This window comes from Vicugna pacos, chromosome 10, assembly GCF_048564905.1.
Source record: "Vicugna pacos chromosome 10, VicPac4, whole genome shotgun sequence".
Classification (NCBI taxonomy): domain Eukaryota; kingdom Metazoa; phylum Chordata; class Mammalia; order Artiodactyla; family Camelidae; genus Vicugna; species Vicugna pacos.
In genome coordinates this window covers 18,880,560-18,896,241 of record NC_132996.1, presented here as the reverse complement: position 1 = coordinate 18,896,241, position 15,682 = coordinate 18,880,560, and the positions used below count along the sequence as shown (strand labels likewise).

Sequence of the window (15,682 nt, the reverse complement as noted above, 5' to 3'; positions counted from 1 at the left end):
TATTTCTAAAATTTGCATTTCTTCAATAATGAGGTTAAACATCTTTTAATATTTTTGTTGGCTATTTAAATTTCTTTTTGTATAAAATGCCTGTTCACTTATTTTGACTTTTTTGTTTGTTTGTTTGGATAGCTTGCTCTTTTAAAAATTCATCTGCATATCAAGAATATTAGTGCTTCATCTCAGATAACTATTGAAATATTCTTACCAGTTTGGTATTTGTATTTTGTATTGTTGTATTTTAAGTAAACTTTTCTCTTGTATACTGTTTTTTGCCATATAGAAGTTTAAAGTGTTTTACATAGTCACTTTTTTTTTTCCCTTTTTAGCTTTTGAGCTTTGTATTATTACATCTTCCCTTTTCTGATGGATATTAAACAGATTGCCCATGTTTTCTTCTGGGACAACCATGGATTTTTAGCCATTTAATCTTTGCTCTACTGGAATATATTTTGGCATTTGAAGTGAAAATCAGGTGAACAACCACCTTTTCTTGGACTTCCCTTTATAGCATCAGACTTCTACATCTTTCAAAATTCTAATCATCCTCTGAATTTTTCTTAGTTAGTACACTAAGGGAACCTGAAAAAGTGGGAAGGAACGAAAGATTTGGAGTCAGAGAGAACTCGCTTTGAATCCTGAGTCCACCAATTAAACCTAAGTAACTTGGCAAAGTCATTTAATTTCTTCAAACCTCAGCTTCCTTACTTGTAAAAAAGGTATAATATCTACCTACTTATCAAGGCTGTGGCATGAAATAAATGAGACAGTATCTGTAAAGCCCTTAACATGGAACCTGGTGCAAATAGGCATGCAGGAAATAAATAGTATCTTTATGCTGTGAGTGTTTCTTCAAAGGGCTGTGGTTATAAGTGATGAAATAAAATCGAATGGAAGTTAACTAATGTATGGGTTACTTCATGTTTTTTTCTCCTTCTTCCCTCTCTCCCTCACTCCCTTCCTTCCTTCTTTTTAGGAACATAGAATTTTAGCCCTGGAAGAGCCTTAAAAACGTCTTCATCTAGCGCTTTCATATTTGAGATGGTCTCCATAGGGGGGAAGGACTTGCCCAAAGTCACATCAGAGCGAGCATGGGTTAGGATGAGCCCAAAGCTTCTCTTGCTCAGCCCAGGCTTCTTTCCACTGTAGCAGATGTGCCCTATTATGTGTGTGTGTGTTTGATTTCCACTGGGCAAGTGATAATCAAATCTTCACCTTGGGGCTCCACATTTGCAGAGCCCTTGATGGTGCTGTTATTCTGCACAATACCACACTGACCACGTCCCTGTTGATCTTCCTCCAGGTTTTAGCAAACATGGTTAACTCTAGTCTTTCAAACTTTTCAAGGTCACTTTGATTTCTATTTCTATCTCTGAGGTTTGAGTTTTTATCAGTAATCTTTGCTCAAATAACATTTTCAGAGGCATTCAAAAACAGTTTACCTTATTGATATGACATTTTAAAATACCAAGTAGTTGTAGGGTTTTTTTTTTTTTCAGATGCTAATGTGAAAGTGAATGGTGGGCCATGTCCAGAGTCAATCTTTTTTCTTTTTGTTTTTAAAAGATGACCATTATGTTTGCTATTTCAGCCACCAGGGCCCCTGGCCTGGGGCTCCAGGGATTCCCTGGATACGTGACTCAATGTTCTCCAGAAATATTTGGCTATATCTTAGTATTTTAGACCGGGTGACATCAGAATCAGAATCGGAATTCCAGAAATGGGGAGAGCCTTTGCAACCCTCCTCAATCCCTGATGTGTGATGTACACGTTTAAGGTGATTCAACTACACTGTTGACTTTTTTTCTCTGATTCAGGCATTTCTGCATTCCTGCACGTGCTGTTTTCCCTTATCTAGAACATTTTTTTTTTCTCTTCCTCACCTGGAAAACTTCTAGTCATTAAAGATTCAGTCTGAAAAGTTTTTGATTTCTCCATCCAATCTGAATGAGAGCCTTGCTGGGTAGAGTATTCTTGGTTGTAGGTTCTTCTCATATCATTTTAAATATATCATGCCACTCCCTTCTGGTCTGCAGAGTCTCTGCTGAAATGATAGTTTTAAGGGAGTTCCCTTATATGTTATTTGGTGCTTTTCCCTTGTTGCTTTTAGTGTGCACTCTTTAATTTTTGTCATTTTGATTACAGTGCATCTAGGTATATTCCTCTTTGGGTTAATCTTGTCTGGGACTCTGCACTTCCTGGACTTGGGTGACTTTCCTTTCCCAGATTAGGGAGGTTTTCAGCTATTATCTCTTCAAATACTTTCCCAGGCCCTTTCTCTCTCTCTTTTCCTGGAACCTCTAAAATGTGGATATTAGTGCACTTGATGTTGCCCCAGAGGTCTCTTAAACTGACCTCATTTCTTTTTTCTTTCTTTTCAGTGGCAGTGATTTCCAATACTCCATCTTTCAGTTTACTGATTTGTTCTTCTGAATCATTTAGCCTACTATTGATTCCATCTGGTGTATTTTTTAATTTCATTTATTGTATTCTTCATTTCTGTTTGGTTGTTTTTTATATTTTCTAACACTGTTAAAACCTTTCAGTTTCTCACTCTGTGCATCCATTTTTCTCCCAAGTTCTTCAATCATCTTTACAATCATTACTCTGAACCCCTTCTTGGGTAGATTGCCTACCTCCACGTCACTTAGTTCTTCTGGGGTTTTATCTTGTTCCTTCGTCTGGAACATATTCCTCTGCCACTTCATTTTGTCTAAGCTGCTGTTTGGATTTTTATGGATGTGGTAGGTTAGTTACGTTTCTCGACCTTGGTGAAGTGGCCTTCTATACGAGGCATCTTATGTGTCCCAGAAGGGCACTCCCTTCTCATCATACAAGCTGCATGCTCCCCCTGCGAGGGCTGTGTGGCTTCTTCTGTTGTGGCAGGCTATGTGGGTGGTCTGGTAGGCTTGGTTGGCCCCTACTCTGGTTGGCTGCCAGGCCCTGCCTTGTGTGGATGCTGCTGGCAGCTGTTTAGTGGGGCCTGGTCACCAGGTGGCTGGTTGTAGAACCGTAGGGGTCCCTGGCGCTAGTGCTGGCTTACTAGTGGGCGGAGTCAGGATCCCGAAGATCTAGGGCTGTTGCCCACCTACTGGCAGGTGACACCATATCCTGGGGTTAGTGCTGGACTCCTGGCAGGCAAAGCTGTTTTCCAGAGTCTGGCCGCAGGGCCCAGGGATCCAAGAGCTCGTTTTAGATCATGATGGGGGCGGTTCCTGATACAGTTGGATATCGGGGCCCAAAAAGGTCCCTTTGGCCTGCTAGTGGGCAGGGCCTGTGGTTCAGGATCATACTTTTCTTGCTCTTCGCGTCTGCCCTTGGTGGGTGCGTGAGGCTGGGCTACAGACCCGGGCAGACTTCCTGGTGGGAGGGGCTAGTGCCTGCCCATTGGTGGGCGGAGCTGGGTCCTTGCCCTCTGGTGGGCGGAGCTGGGTCCTTGCCCTCTGGCGGGCTGGGACGTGTCTAGGGGCGAGCCCAGAGGCCGCTGTGAGCTCTTTAGTCCTTAGGCAGCCTGTCTGCTGGCGGGTGGGGCTGGGTCCCCGCCCAGTTACTTGTTAGGCCTTGGGCCTCCCGGCACTGGCACCTGCAGGCTGTTGGGCGGGGCCAGGTCTTGGCGCTAACGAGCTAGAGGGAGGGTCCCACGTGGTGCTCCCGCAAGGCTTCCCGGCTTGCCCCGGGGACGAGCTCCCAACATGGCTGCCGCTGGGGTCGGTGTCCCTGGGCGACCCGCAGCCGCTCCCTATCTCTCCGGGCGACTCCCGAAGGCCAGCAGGTAGGTCTGGCTCAGGCTCCTATCAAATTACTGCTTTTGCCCTGCGTCCCAGTGCATGTTAAATTTTGTGTGTGCTGTTTAAGAGTAAAACTTCTATTTCTCCGAGTCCCGTGGGGCTCCTGCACTTAAGCCCCGCTGGCTTTCAAAGCCAAATGCTCTGGGGGTTGGTCGTTCTGGGGTGTTGGACCTCCGTGCTGGAGACTCGGAGGTGGGGCTCAGAACTCTCACGCTGTGAGAGAACCTCCGAAATATAATTATTCTCCAGTTTGTGGTTCACCCACGGTGGCGGGGAGGGATATGGGGTTTGGTTATATCGTGAGTCCGCCCCTCCTACTGGTCTTGTTGTGGTTCCTTCTTTGTCTTTAGCTGTAGAAGATCTTTTCTGGTAGGTTCCAGGCTTTGTCGTCAATGGTTGTTCTGCAGATAGTTGTGATCTTGGTGTGCTCGTGAGAGGAGGTGAGCTCAGGGGCTTTCTGCTTTGCTGCCTTGGCTGCTCTCCTCTGAAGGTCTGCATGGACTTGTGGCGTGTGCTCACTTGTGAGCTCCTAAAGATAGGAGCTTGTTTTATTGGAACCTGAGTCACTAGTGCCTGGGAGATTGTGGGTGTGATAACTGAAGAGGTGAGTGAGTGAATAATACATTCTCACTACAGTATCCCGGCAAATTGTCATCCAAGCTTGTTTGACACTGACCACACCTGATGAAGAACTCACTGTGTTTCAGGAAAATCCACCTGGGGTCAGCTCTATTAATTAAAAAAAAAAAAGTTCTTTGTGTTGAATCTAAATAACCTTCCTTGTACTTTCCACCTCTTGGTTCTAGTTCTGCACTCTGAGGGCTCCTGGAATACTTTTCTAGGGTCTTCTTTCTAATGTTTGAAGATGGTTTTTCCCTTTAACAGGTTAAATGGCCTCACTCTCTTCCCCTTCCTCCCCTAACATTCTCACCAAGTGAGCATTTGCCTCTGCTTGCATGCCTCCAGTGACAGGGAACTCTTTTTCTAGTCTATTTTATTTTGGAGTTGGTCTTATGAGTGTTATTTCTAGCATCTTGTTATCATTTATTGCCTCATCAGAGACTCAGCTGAGTGCATGTGAGGTCAGTTAGGGCAACTCAGACGCTGTCTTCCTGCTAATACTTTTTAATGTGCACCTTGTGTAGTATCTAGAGCTAAACACCATGCTGATACAAGTTCCATTTCTTTAAAATATCCATCCTTGTCATTTCCTTTTCCAACTTGACGGAAGGAGTGAACTAGAGTGACACATAACCATTGTCAATCTGTTTACTATTCAGTGGAGGACAGTGACAGGTTAACACGATCAAGAACTGAGTGGTAAGTGCTATGACAAGATGAGGTCAGAATGCTCGGGTCGGGGTTGGGAAGCAACCGAGGTGTGAGGTTTTCTGGAGGAAGTGACATCAGAAATGAGACGCCAATGAGTTATTTGGGTGAAGATGGGTAGAGGTGTCCATGGAGGGCTCTGGGAGAGAGGAGTAGGCATAGAAGTAGCAAGAGTATTTCAGGCAGAGAGGGAAGGTCTGGGAGGTGGGAGGGTCTGGCACATCTGAGGGAAAGAAAGAAGTTGTTACTAAAGTGCAGAAAGGGGAGAAAGAAGAGTGCGAAGGAGATGAGAGGTGAGGCAGGAGAAATGAAGGTGGTGATGATGATGAAGATGGTGGTGGTGAGAACTCACAAGTACACACTTAGTGTGGCAGGCACTGTTCTGAGCATTTCCTATATATCAAATCTCCTAACTCTTGTAACAGCTCTATGAAGGGAGAACATATAAAACTGCCCATTTTATAGAGGACACTGGGGCAAAAGATTAAATACACGTGTCAAATTAACAGGAAAACAGCATATATACCAAAAAAAAAAAAAAAAAAGCCTGAGGTTCCACTGCTAATATATGGCAAAGCCAGGAATTAAACTCAGGCAATCTGGTTTAAGGGTCAGCATTCCTAACCATGACATATTATGGCCTCTCAGGGATCTGGCGGTACAGGGCATATTAAGCCATTTAAGTGAATTTACAGTTTCTCTTGCCTGAAATGGGGAGGCATTCCTCAACTTAGACTTGAGGAATAGTATCTCCTGGTCACTCCTGTAGTGCAGGAGTGCTTACAGCTGGAGAGAATACAGAGAATAAGCAGGAGGCCTGTACTAGCTCCAGCCCCGCTAAGAGCCTCCCACGTGGAACCGATTTTGGAGATGCTTCTCAGGAGGCAGCACCACTGCTCGTGGCTGCTGAGGTTTTCAATCCCAGCTCATGTCATCCACCTGCTCTGAAAACAGTGTCACAGGAAGAACCCTGGGTTTGGACATGGGAAGCCCCACAATTCAAATCTTGGTCCCATCACTTAGCAACTCTGTGACCTTGGGTAAGTTACTTAACCCCTTTGAGCTTCACTTTTCTCATCTGCAGCTAAGATATTAACCCTTATTTTGCTGGGCTGTCGTAAGGATGATTAGGATAATGCAAATAGAGCACTCAGCCGAACACCTGGCACACGGGGTAGGTACATAGTCATTATCTACTAAATGAGGACTTCTAAATGGCTTTTATTCACAATAATACAACCAAGGAATAGCTTTGCTATAAGATTGTCGTGGAATAAGAGTAGCTAAGAGCTATACATTTAACTGAATTATTAATTGTGAAAAAAATACAAAGGAGTGACCCAGTGGGAAAAGGCTAGATAATTGGCACCAGATTTCAATTTAAATTAGTCAGGAGCAGAACACAGGGACTGTTTCAAGCAAATTATTTCACAGTTGGGTGTCTGGTTGGTATGTGGCAGGGGGCAGCAGGGAAGAAACTGGGGCAGAATCCAAACAATTTCTATTCAGAGAGAACAGGGATAGTAAAATGAGTAGATATATTACCAGTGAATTAAATCAACGCAAAAGGCTCCATCTTTTCTCAAGAGGGGAGAAAAAATCTATTTTTAATTTCGTAAAGTGATGTGATAGAGTGAGATGGAAATTTGGGTTCTATTGCTAACTCTGCAAGTAGCTTATTCAGGCCAGCTAATGAGCCACTGAAGACAATAGGTGCTGGACCCCACCATCTCTAGAGTCCCCTGTGATTCAAAATTCAGTGATTTCCATGGCTTAAAAATAACATCTCAAAGTATTTTACAGCTAGTAAACTGTTTTCCCACCTCACTTTTTTTTTAACTGAACAAGGTGACACATAAACAAACAAATATAATAAAAGCATTTATATGTGTTAAGTGATCCTTATTACCTACTTGTAAAGGAAGCAAGGAAACTAACTATCCCACTTAATTTTGAATTGTGAGCAGGCTTGGGATGGCTGGCATAGAGCATGAGAAAGAGAAAGGAAAAATGGTGCCTGCAGAGGTAGACCCTGAATGGCAGGCAGGTTAAGAAGTTTAGTCAATGCCTCTAAAAAGGCATTTGACACAGTTTGAGTTGGGTTTGGGGAAGGATAACAATGGCAACAGTAAAGGGTTGGGGTTGGAGAACTAGGTGATAAAAAATAGGATAACCAGCTGGGAGACTATGGTAGTATTACACATGGAAGATGACGAAGGCCTGATGTGGAACAGTGAGAATGGGATTGGGGGTAGGAAACGAGCGTAGACTTGAGAGAGGACACAGAGGGAGGTTCTATACAGCTATTCTCAAATAGTTCCGGGAACCAAGTAGAGTTTAAATAATATTTATAGTGTTGAGTGTATTGGAAATGGGAGAGGAGAAAGGTGATTACAGGAACAACGATGCTGTTAATCAAAATGGGAACGCAGGGTGGAAAATGGGTCTAGGAGAGAATAACGCATTTTGTTTTAGACGTGTTGAGTTCACTGTGCCTGTTGGACATCTCCAATTTTACAGGCAGTTGGAAAATATCTCTCTGAAGCTTAGAGAAATAGTTAATGTTAATAATCATTTTATTCTTGGTATTCCTAAGCTCAGTACCCTGATCTGACTTGACCCAGACATAGAAAAGGCTTGCTGTGCAAAATGGGGGTAATAAGAGTACCCACTTCCACGGAGCTTTTCTAAGGTAGATTAGTAAATACGTATAAAACACTTGCAGCAGTGCTTGGTATATGGTAAGGGCACAGAATTATTAACTATTACTTACCCCTCCCCTGATACTCACAAAGTGCGAGGATGACCTAGAACAGTGTCGAAGTATCTCAAAGACTTAGCAGGCCAAGGAGAAGTGCTAAGGCTCTAGGCATTGAAAAAAGAAGTATGGTGCTCTGGAAAGCAGTGTCCTGGAAGTTAGAAGTCTTGAGTGTTAGTTCCACCCTACTGTTAGCTTATTTCACTTTGGGAAGTCCCTTTGCCTCACTGAGCCTCAGTTTCTTTGTCTAGAAGGAGAGCCTTATGCAAAATCACTGAGGTCCCTTCTAGTGATTAATAAACAAATATATTCTATGCTTGATATGTATTTTGTTGGCAGCTTGAGAAAAACAAGTTCATTCAGCATTAAACTTTTCAAACACCCTCCAGCTCGTCTCAGAGTGAATAAACTATAAATTGTATTTGAAGTGGAAATTTCTAATTAAATTCACTTCTCCTGGAGGCTGTTGTACTTGGTTGCGAGTGATAACATTTCTGACAGTTGCTGCATGAAAGCTCAAGACCAGAGTCCTCCTGGAGCAGAGGCAGAATGCAAAACTGATACCAAATATTTACATGTCTTAGTTAAAATTAACATCCCTTTTAAATTTGGCTTTCTGATCCAAAAAGGCATATATTAAAAAAAAAAAGGAAACCTTTAAAAATGTTTTGATTTACCAGGGCATTTGTAGAGGGCTGATCATTTTGGAGTCTTTAATTGAAAATGATAAGGTATAATTTGGCATCCAAACCCAGCTTACTCTAGGCCAAAACACAGTAAATAGCTTTCAGGATTCATCTGTTTTGAGTGACAAAGTAACTATCTTTATAAGAATATGTAAGCAAAAATAGTTGAAGCTTCATAATAAATTATACAAATATAGGATGGTACTAGTGTGTCTACCTCTGACTTTTCTGTTAGTCTAGACTTATAAATCTGTCCGCTTACGTGACATCTCCAGTTGAATATCTGAGATTTTTCAGACTCATTATGCTCAAAATCAGTCTCTTAATTTTTTTCCCAAACCTGTTTCTGGGGAATTTTTCCACTTTCAGCAAATACTAATACCACTGTCCACCACTCAACCAAGAACTTCCATGCCAAACACCCTTAATTCTCTTTCCCTTCCACTTTCCCCGTATAATCCATCAGCATGTCTTTTTTTAGCTCCAAGCAGTATTTCAATTCCAACCATTTTTCTCCAGCTCCACCCCATTCCCCGTTGTCCAAGTAGCCATTTCTCCTGGGGATGCTGCAGTAGCTTCTTGAGTAGGCTCCCCGTTCTCACTCTGGCCCCCCTACTCTTCTCTATCCACTTTCAACCCCACAGCCAGAATGATCATTTCAAAGTGTACATTAGATCATGCCTCTTTCCTGCTATTTTTTTCCCATTGGCTTCTTGTACTTCGAATAAAATCCAAACATCTAACTATGACCTCCACCCATCCTTCTGGTTCCATCTCTTTCCACTCTTTGCCTCCTTCTCGGTTCTCCAGGCACAGGGACCTTCATTCTGCGTCACCTAACCCAAGCTCCCTCCAGCCTTGGGGCACTTGTATCCGTGTCTTTCTGACTAGCGCTCTTCCCTGGTTCCTCTCACATTTGCTCCCTCATTTCACAAGTCTCAGCTTAAAAGCCAGTTCTTCAGAGAGCTCTTTGCCTACTACCCCATTTAAAGTAGCCTTCCAGCCTGTCTTTTAACATCCTGCTTTAATTTCTTAGAGAACTTAGGCTTACCTGATACTTTGCCTGCTTATTATTTCACCCACTCCAAGAAGAGCTTCCTGTGAGTAGAGACTTTGTCTCTTGTACGTCCATACCTCTAATACCTGGAACACTACACAGATATCTCATGATGTTTCTCGAATTAATCAATGATTATAACTGTTAGATCACATCATTTTAAAATTTAAATCAAAAAAGTTTTTGACAGCCATTTATTGCATGCTTATTACGAGCCCAGGTAATAATCAGAGTCTTTTTCAGAAGGAATTTGTCATCTAGGGGGAGAATGGCTGATTAAACTGGACTCGCTGAATAAAAGTCTTTGCGGGTGAGGCCCGAGAATCTTTATTTTTGAAAAGCTTATGAGTGAGAGGTGATCAGTCAGGTGTGGGCACCTCTGGTGGAGATGTAGCTCTTTGTTCTCCTTTGGTCTCTTGCTGGCTCCTCATTCATGCCTAAATTTGGTTTCGATCTCAAGTTGTGCTGTGACGTTGCTGATTTACAAGCTCTCTGGCCCTTTGGGGGCTCTGTGACCAATTAAGGCTTGGCAGGATGGCTCAAGAACTTCCTTTAAGATATACTTCGGGAAGGGATACATGGACATGAGAACAGTGACCCATACAACCCACAGCTGACCATTCCCTTCATTCCAGGGCTCTGTCCACCATATTGCACTTTCACGGGTCTCTGTTGGTACTAGTGTCTCTCAGAACAGTGCTGGCCTGTAGGTATTATGGTGCAGGTGTCCCTGAAGCCCCCCTTCCTTGTCTCAATGCCCTTGAAAACACTGTTGCTGAAGAATCACTCACCTACACATCAGCTAAGTGCCAAAAATGCTCAGGCAAAGGGTCACACTCTGGAGCATGAGGCTAAATTCCTGCCCTCAAAGATATGCTGCTCACCTCACCCTTTGAGCCCTCACTTCTGGGATTGGATGTGTGTGATTTTAGGCTGACAGATTCCCTTAGGCTAGTGTCCAGTTTGAAGCTGAGGCCTTTCTTAGATGGATGGTGGTAATAAAAGCAGCCTCCTGAGCTTCTCAGCATGTTCTCTGAAATCAGTGCACTGACTGCAAATACTCTGTTATAAAAAAAAAACTTTGTTTTTGGGGTTTCTGATATTAAACTCTCACTAAATTTAATCTAGTGTTAAACACACCATTGATGGGGGCTTGATTAAATAAGTTATGAAATATCCACACAATGGAGTATGATGCAGCCATGAAAAGCAGTGATGTACATGTCTAATATTCTGATACCAAAAAATACCCATGATACCTCACTAAATTAAAGAAAAACAAGGTGCAGAACTGCATGTATATATAACCCTGTTAGAAAAAAAAGAATATATGATCTCATAGAGAATGCATGAAAGCTGATACAACCAAGTGCTAATAGAGGTTTTAAACGGCTGAGGCCTTGAGGATGGGGTGAAATACTGAAGAGAGAAGGGACTGCATTTTATTTTATAGCCTTTAGTAGAATCTGAATAATTTTTAAGTGAACACGTATTGTGAGAACAATTTTTAAAGTTTTTTAAAAGACTTTTAACTATTGAATTTGAGATTCATGTTACTTTGACAATAAAAAACAAAAAGGGCTAACAAGGCAGATTAGAAGTACAGTAGTGTTTATAGGAAAACAGTAAATGTGAATAATCAAATTTTCAAACAATACATAAATCCATTCAATAGATATTTACTGAGTGTCTTTACTGTACTATGTCTTGGGGACACACTGGCCAAAAAAAGCAATGGCTCTGGCCTCAGTGACCTCGAATCTACCAGAAATTCTCAACTGGGTGTGGAAATGTGAGGGAGGGGCAGGTATTTTTGGTTCTTAAAAATGTTAGCGTTTGGGGTCAGCATTAGCATTAATCATGCAAGGTTCGGGCCCGTTGACTGTCCTGCAGACTGTGGCACAGCCATACACAGTGAAAAACTGCTTCCAAAAATGCAGTGGCACCTGCAGTAAGAAATACTGGATCAACACTATTTTTCACATAAATATGCTAATTCCAAATGAACTTTAATGAGATTACAGTGTCTGTGAAAGAGGTTCTTGGTTCTTTTTTTTCCCCCTTGCTCAGTTGACCTCATTCATAAGCATTAAAATCAATTTTAAAGGAAAGAAAAAACTGTCTCCAGGGACCTACCTGTCAAATGGTCTGTTCCTAAAGCATCTGAAAGGCTTGAGTAGCAATAAAGTCCTAATCTTGATCAAAACCCAGTAATACAAAACTCAGACTCTGGCTACTACATACGCAGGGCTTCCCTGATGCTTGTTTCACTGCTGCTTCTCAAGATAATAACAGTCTTTTGTGTTTGGGCTTATGTGTATCTTGGCATCTGTCTGTTGTCCTTAATTACATCTTAGCGTTTATCTTATTCCCCTTACCCAAAAATAAGGCCATCATCTCACTGCCTGAAACTCCCCAGAAACAGTTTTTCTGCATTCAGGCAAACTGTGTCAAGGACTCTTAAATCCTCTCTTTCCAATTGTTTCATCAGTCAAATCAAAAGGAGGCGATCTGCACAGACACAGATGCTGAAAAATGAACTATATTTACCACTTTTGTTGAGAAATGACATTTATTAATCTATTTTCCCTTCAAAATAGCTTTTACTTTTGTTCTTTCTTTTCTAATTTACTACCCTCTCCCTAAGCCTTGATCTAGACCTATTGCAACAGAACCCCTCCAACCATTTATCTTGAACTACAGAAAAATTAAAAGAAACAGTACAATGAAAATCCATATTTTCATCAGGATTTAGCAGTTGCTAATATTTTGGCACATTTACTCTGTCCTTCCTTCTCTGTTTCTTTGCTGACATTTCTCTCTCAATTGATCTGTCTCTGTCTGCTCAAAAGAGACACACACATAAACACACACTTTTTTTTTCTGAACCATTTGAAATATGTGGCAGTCATCAGGCCATTTCAAACCTAACATACTAGCAAGGCATTTCCTCAGTGTAAAGATATTTGCTATATAACCACATTATCATTATTACACCTAAAAAAGCTAACAGTAATTCTGTATGATCCAATATACTGTACGTATTCAAATTTCCTCAATTGTCCTCAAAATGTCTTATATAGATTTTTTTCCCTTCAGTTTGGGATTGAAGCAAAGTTTACTCATTGTATTTGATGGTTATTATGTCTTCAGTAATTATTAACCTGAAACACTACCTTCTTTTTTCTTTAATAAAATTACCTCTCTTTCTCCCCTTTTCTTTCTCCCTTCCTTCCTTCCTTCCTCTCCCTTCTTTCCTCCCTCCGTCTCTCTGCCTTCCTTCTCCCCTCCCTTTCTTCCTTTTTTTCCTTTCGCCTTTCTTTCTTTCCTTCCTTTTTTATATTTTTTTTATTTTCAAGAGTTCAGGCAGGCCAGATGCTTATAGACTGTTCCACATTCTAGATTTGTCTAATTGTTTCTTCCTGATCAGAATCAGATCAAACTCCTCCCCCCCCACAAAATCTTGTGAGTGATATTGTCTACTTCTCACTGTATTACACCAGGATGAAAATGTGAGGTTGTCTCACTACTGGTGATACAAAGTTTGGTTACTTGGTTAAGGACCACAGATCTCTCCATTCTAAAGGCACCTTTGTAAACACAAATCTGTGGGGTGATTGTTTAAAACCATGTGACTCTGCTTTATCCAATAAACTTTCATCTCAATTTTTTTTTTAGCATCTACTTACTGTGCTTGTCTGAAAAAATTATTGAGGATTGGAAAACGGTAATTTTCCAACTAGACTGTAAGGCTTGTGAGGGCAGTCCCAGCATTCATTGTTTTAGTCCTCTTACATTCCTAGGATGTGGCACAAAGTCCCATCCTCACAAATTATTATTGAAACTGATTGCAGTTACATGTGCCTAATAAATCTCTTCCTCTACTTTAAAGAGGCCTTAAAACTCCTATTCCTCTAAAAAAAGGCATTATTAACCAGCTCACCAAAAATTTGGTGGCCAATTCCAATGGCTAATAATGAAAAGAAGACAAACTAGAAAAGAAAATGATGAGAGGAGGGCTGCTGGAGGAGATAGCAGGACCCCGACAGGAGGCAGTCAGCTTCCGTAAAGGGTGGGGTTTTCGTTGCTTGGCTGCCACCTTGAATGTGGCCTCTTCTGGGAAGTGCTAGCTGGACCACACAACGGATAGCCTTAACTCCAAGAGTCAGTGATTCCTAAAGAAGTCTCTCTCTGATCATTTGGAGGACTGGGAGCGGCAACAGAACCAGTTCAAAACTCTTCTGAAAAGACCACCTGCATAGAATCAAAGGACTGAGGAAGAACTGCCCTATTCTGGAACGACCTCTCCCTCCTTACTGCTTTTGTTCCTTTAAGCATGTATCAGAGCTTCGTAAGTCAGCCAAGGCTGTGTGCAGTCTTTTACCATCAATCCCAAGTGAATATTGTAAGCATCAGAAAATTTTCCATTTACACAGTCAGGGAGGCATTTTCAGTCATTTAAATCTTTTCTAATTACTAATTCCCTCCTTCCAGCCCTCCCAATTTAGCACACAGAACACAGCTCCCTACAGAAATCAACTCCCCAGTGAAGTCTGAGTTTCCATGGAGTTGCTGGAGCTCTGGATGTGAACAGAGCTGAAGAGCCACATTCCCATGGTTATGGGTAGAGAAAAAACATCAAGAAGTCAGCTTTCACCTCCATGGTGCAGTTCCTAGCACAAAGTAAATGCTCAGTAAGTAATGGGAAGGAGGGAGAAAGAGAATCAGGAGATAAGCTAGAAAAGAGGGAAAGAAATCCAGTGAAACTGGCTTTCCTTAAACTGTCTGTGACCAGAGGTTTAAATATGGAAGAAAGGAGTTTACTACTAAAGATAAATCTAGTAACGGAATTTGAACAAGAGGGTACTATGCTGGGCTTGTTATTGCAAATCCTCCCAAGAACTTCGCTGAGCTTAACTTTTAAAGTGAGGAAACCAAGGCACAGAGATGTTAAAAGCTTCCATGCCGGCAGAGCTGGGCTAAGAGCTCCAGTCTGTGATACACAGACTGTGTGCTTTCTCCCCTCCACTTCCTCTGCTTCTCCTCCGACAGTCCACACTGGCTGCCTCCAGCCTCAGGCTGCAGGTGACACTGTCTCTGACCCGGCACCTATGCCGGGTGCTGTTGCCTGAACACCTCCCCCTTCACCGCTATCACAAGAGGATGCCTTCTAACAGCAGCCCCAGCTCTGGCTAGTGCCTGCCATCATTGTGGGTCACTCTGCCTTTCCATCTCCTTAAACAGCCCCTCAGGCATGTTGTCACAGCCCTTGGTCTCTAGGGGCTGCTCCCTTCAGCCCCAGTTGGTCAGTGCAGGGGCCAGGCCCCCTTAGCAGCTCCCCCACTTCGGGCATTACAGAGAGCTCAGTAATCCCCCTGAGCATCTTTTTTAAGGTGGCAGTTTTCTTTTTATTTATTCATGAGGCGGGGGTTGGGCTTATTTATTTATTTATTTTTAGTGGAGGTTCTGGGGATTGAACCCAGGACTTCCTGCAGGCTAAGCACGTGCTCTAGCACTGAGCTATATCCGTCCCCCACCCCCTGAGCATCTTAATCAATGTCAAAGCATGTTGTACTCTTATGGCCAAGTTCAGTGCCTCCCCACCCAGCTCACTCCTTGAACTGTACTTCATTCTACACTTGGGCCAGTTCCATGAAAGTCTGGCTGCAGGCGCTGACCGCTGTTGCAGGCTCGGCCACATGTCGTGAGAATGACTAGCATTAAATCAATAAGGGACTGGAGGTGAGGGGGTGGGGGCGGGCAGGAGGAGAAGCAGCACTGGAGCTGAAACCCGAGCTCTCAGACTCCGTCCACAGCCCTAACAGTTCCAGCATCAGAGTGAAATATACAAAACTAGCCCTTGCTATTCTTGGCACTGGGAGTTCCATGGAACCCAGACACGTAATTTTAATTCCTTAAAATCTCCTTCCTCTGTCTTTTCCCTTTACAATTTAGCACTGCATGCAGCTTTCTACTGCAGTTTTCTCTTTTGCCAAACACCTAGCCACCTGGAAGAGTTACCACAGCCACTGCCCCGCAGAGGTGGGCTCCCTTGATTCTCCGT

At 42.6% G+C, this 15,682-nt stretch overlaps 1 protein-coding gene across 19 annotated transcripts in view; it reads right to left on the bottom strand.

The window, feature by feature from the left end:
- The window catches only part of DLG2 (discs large MAGUK scaffold protein 2), a 1,735,130-nt gene that overhangs the window by 284,515 nt on the left and 1,434,933 nt on the right, over positions 1-15,682 (bottom strand). The window contains exon 1 of one of the 19 annotated variants that reach the window (XM_072969090.1): positions 3,093-3,111. The exons of 14 other annotated variants lie outside the window; for them this stretch is intronic. Coding sequence is in view for 2 of the 5 variants with exons in the window: in XM_072969083.1 (XP_072825184.1) it covers positions 1,216-1,317 (102 nt within the window). In the remaining 3 variants the exon portion in view is untranslated. 4 more of the 19 variants (XM_072969087.1, XM_072969084.1, XM_072969088.1 and 1 more) reach the window with 4 other exon arrangements.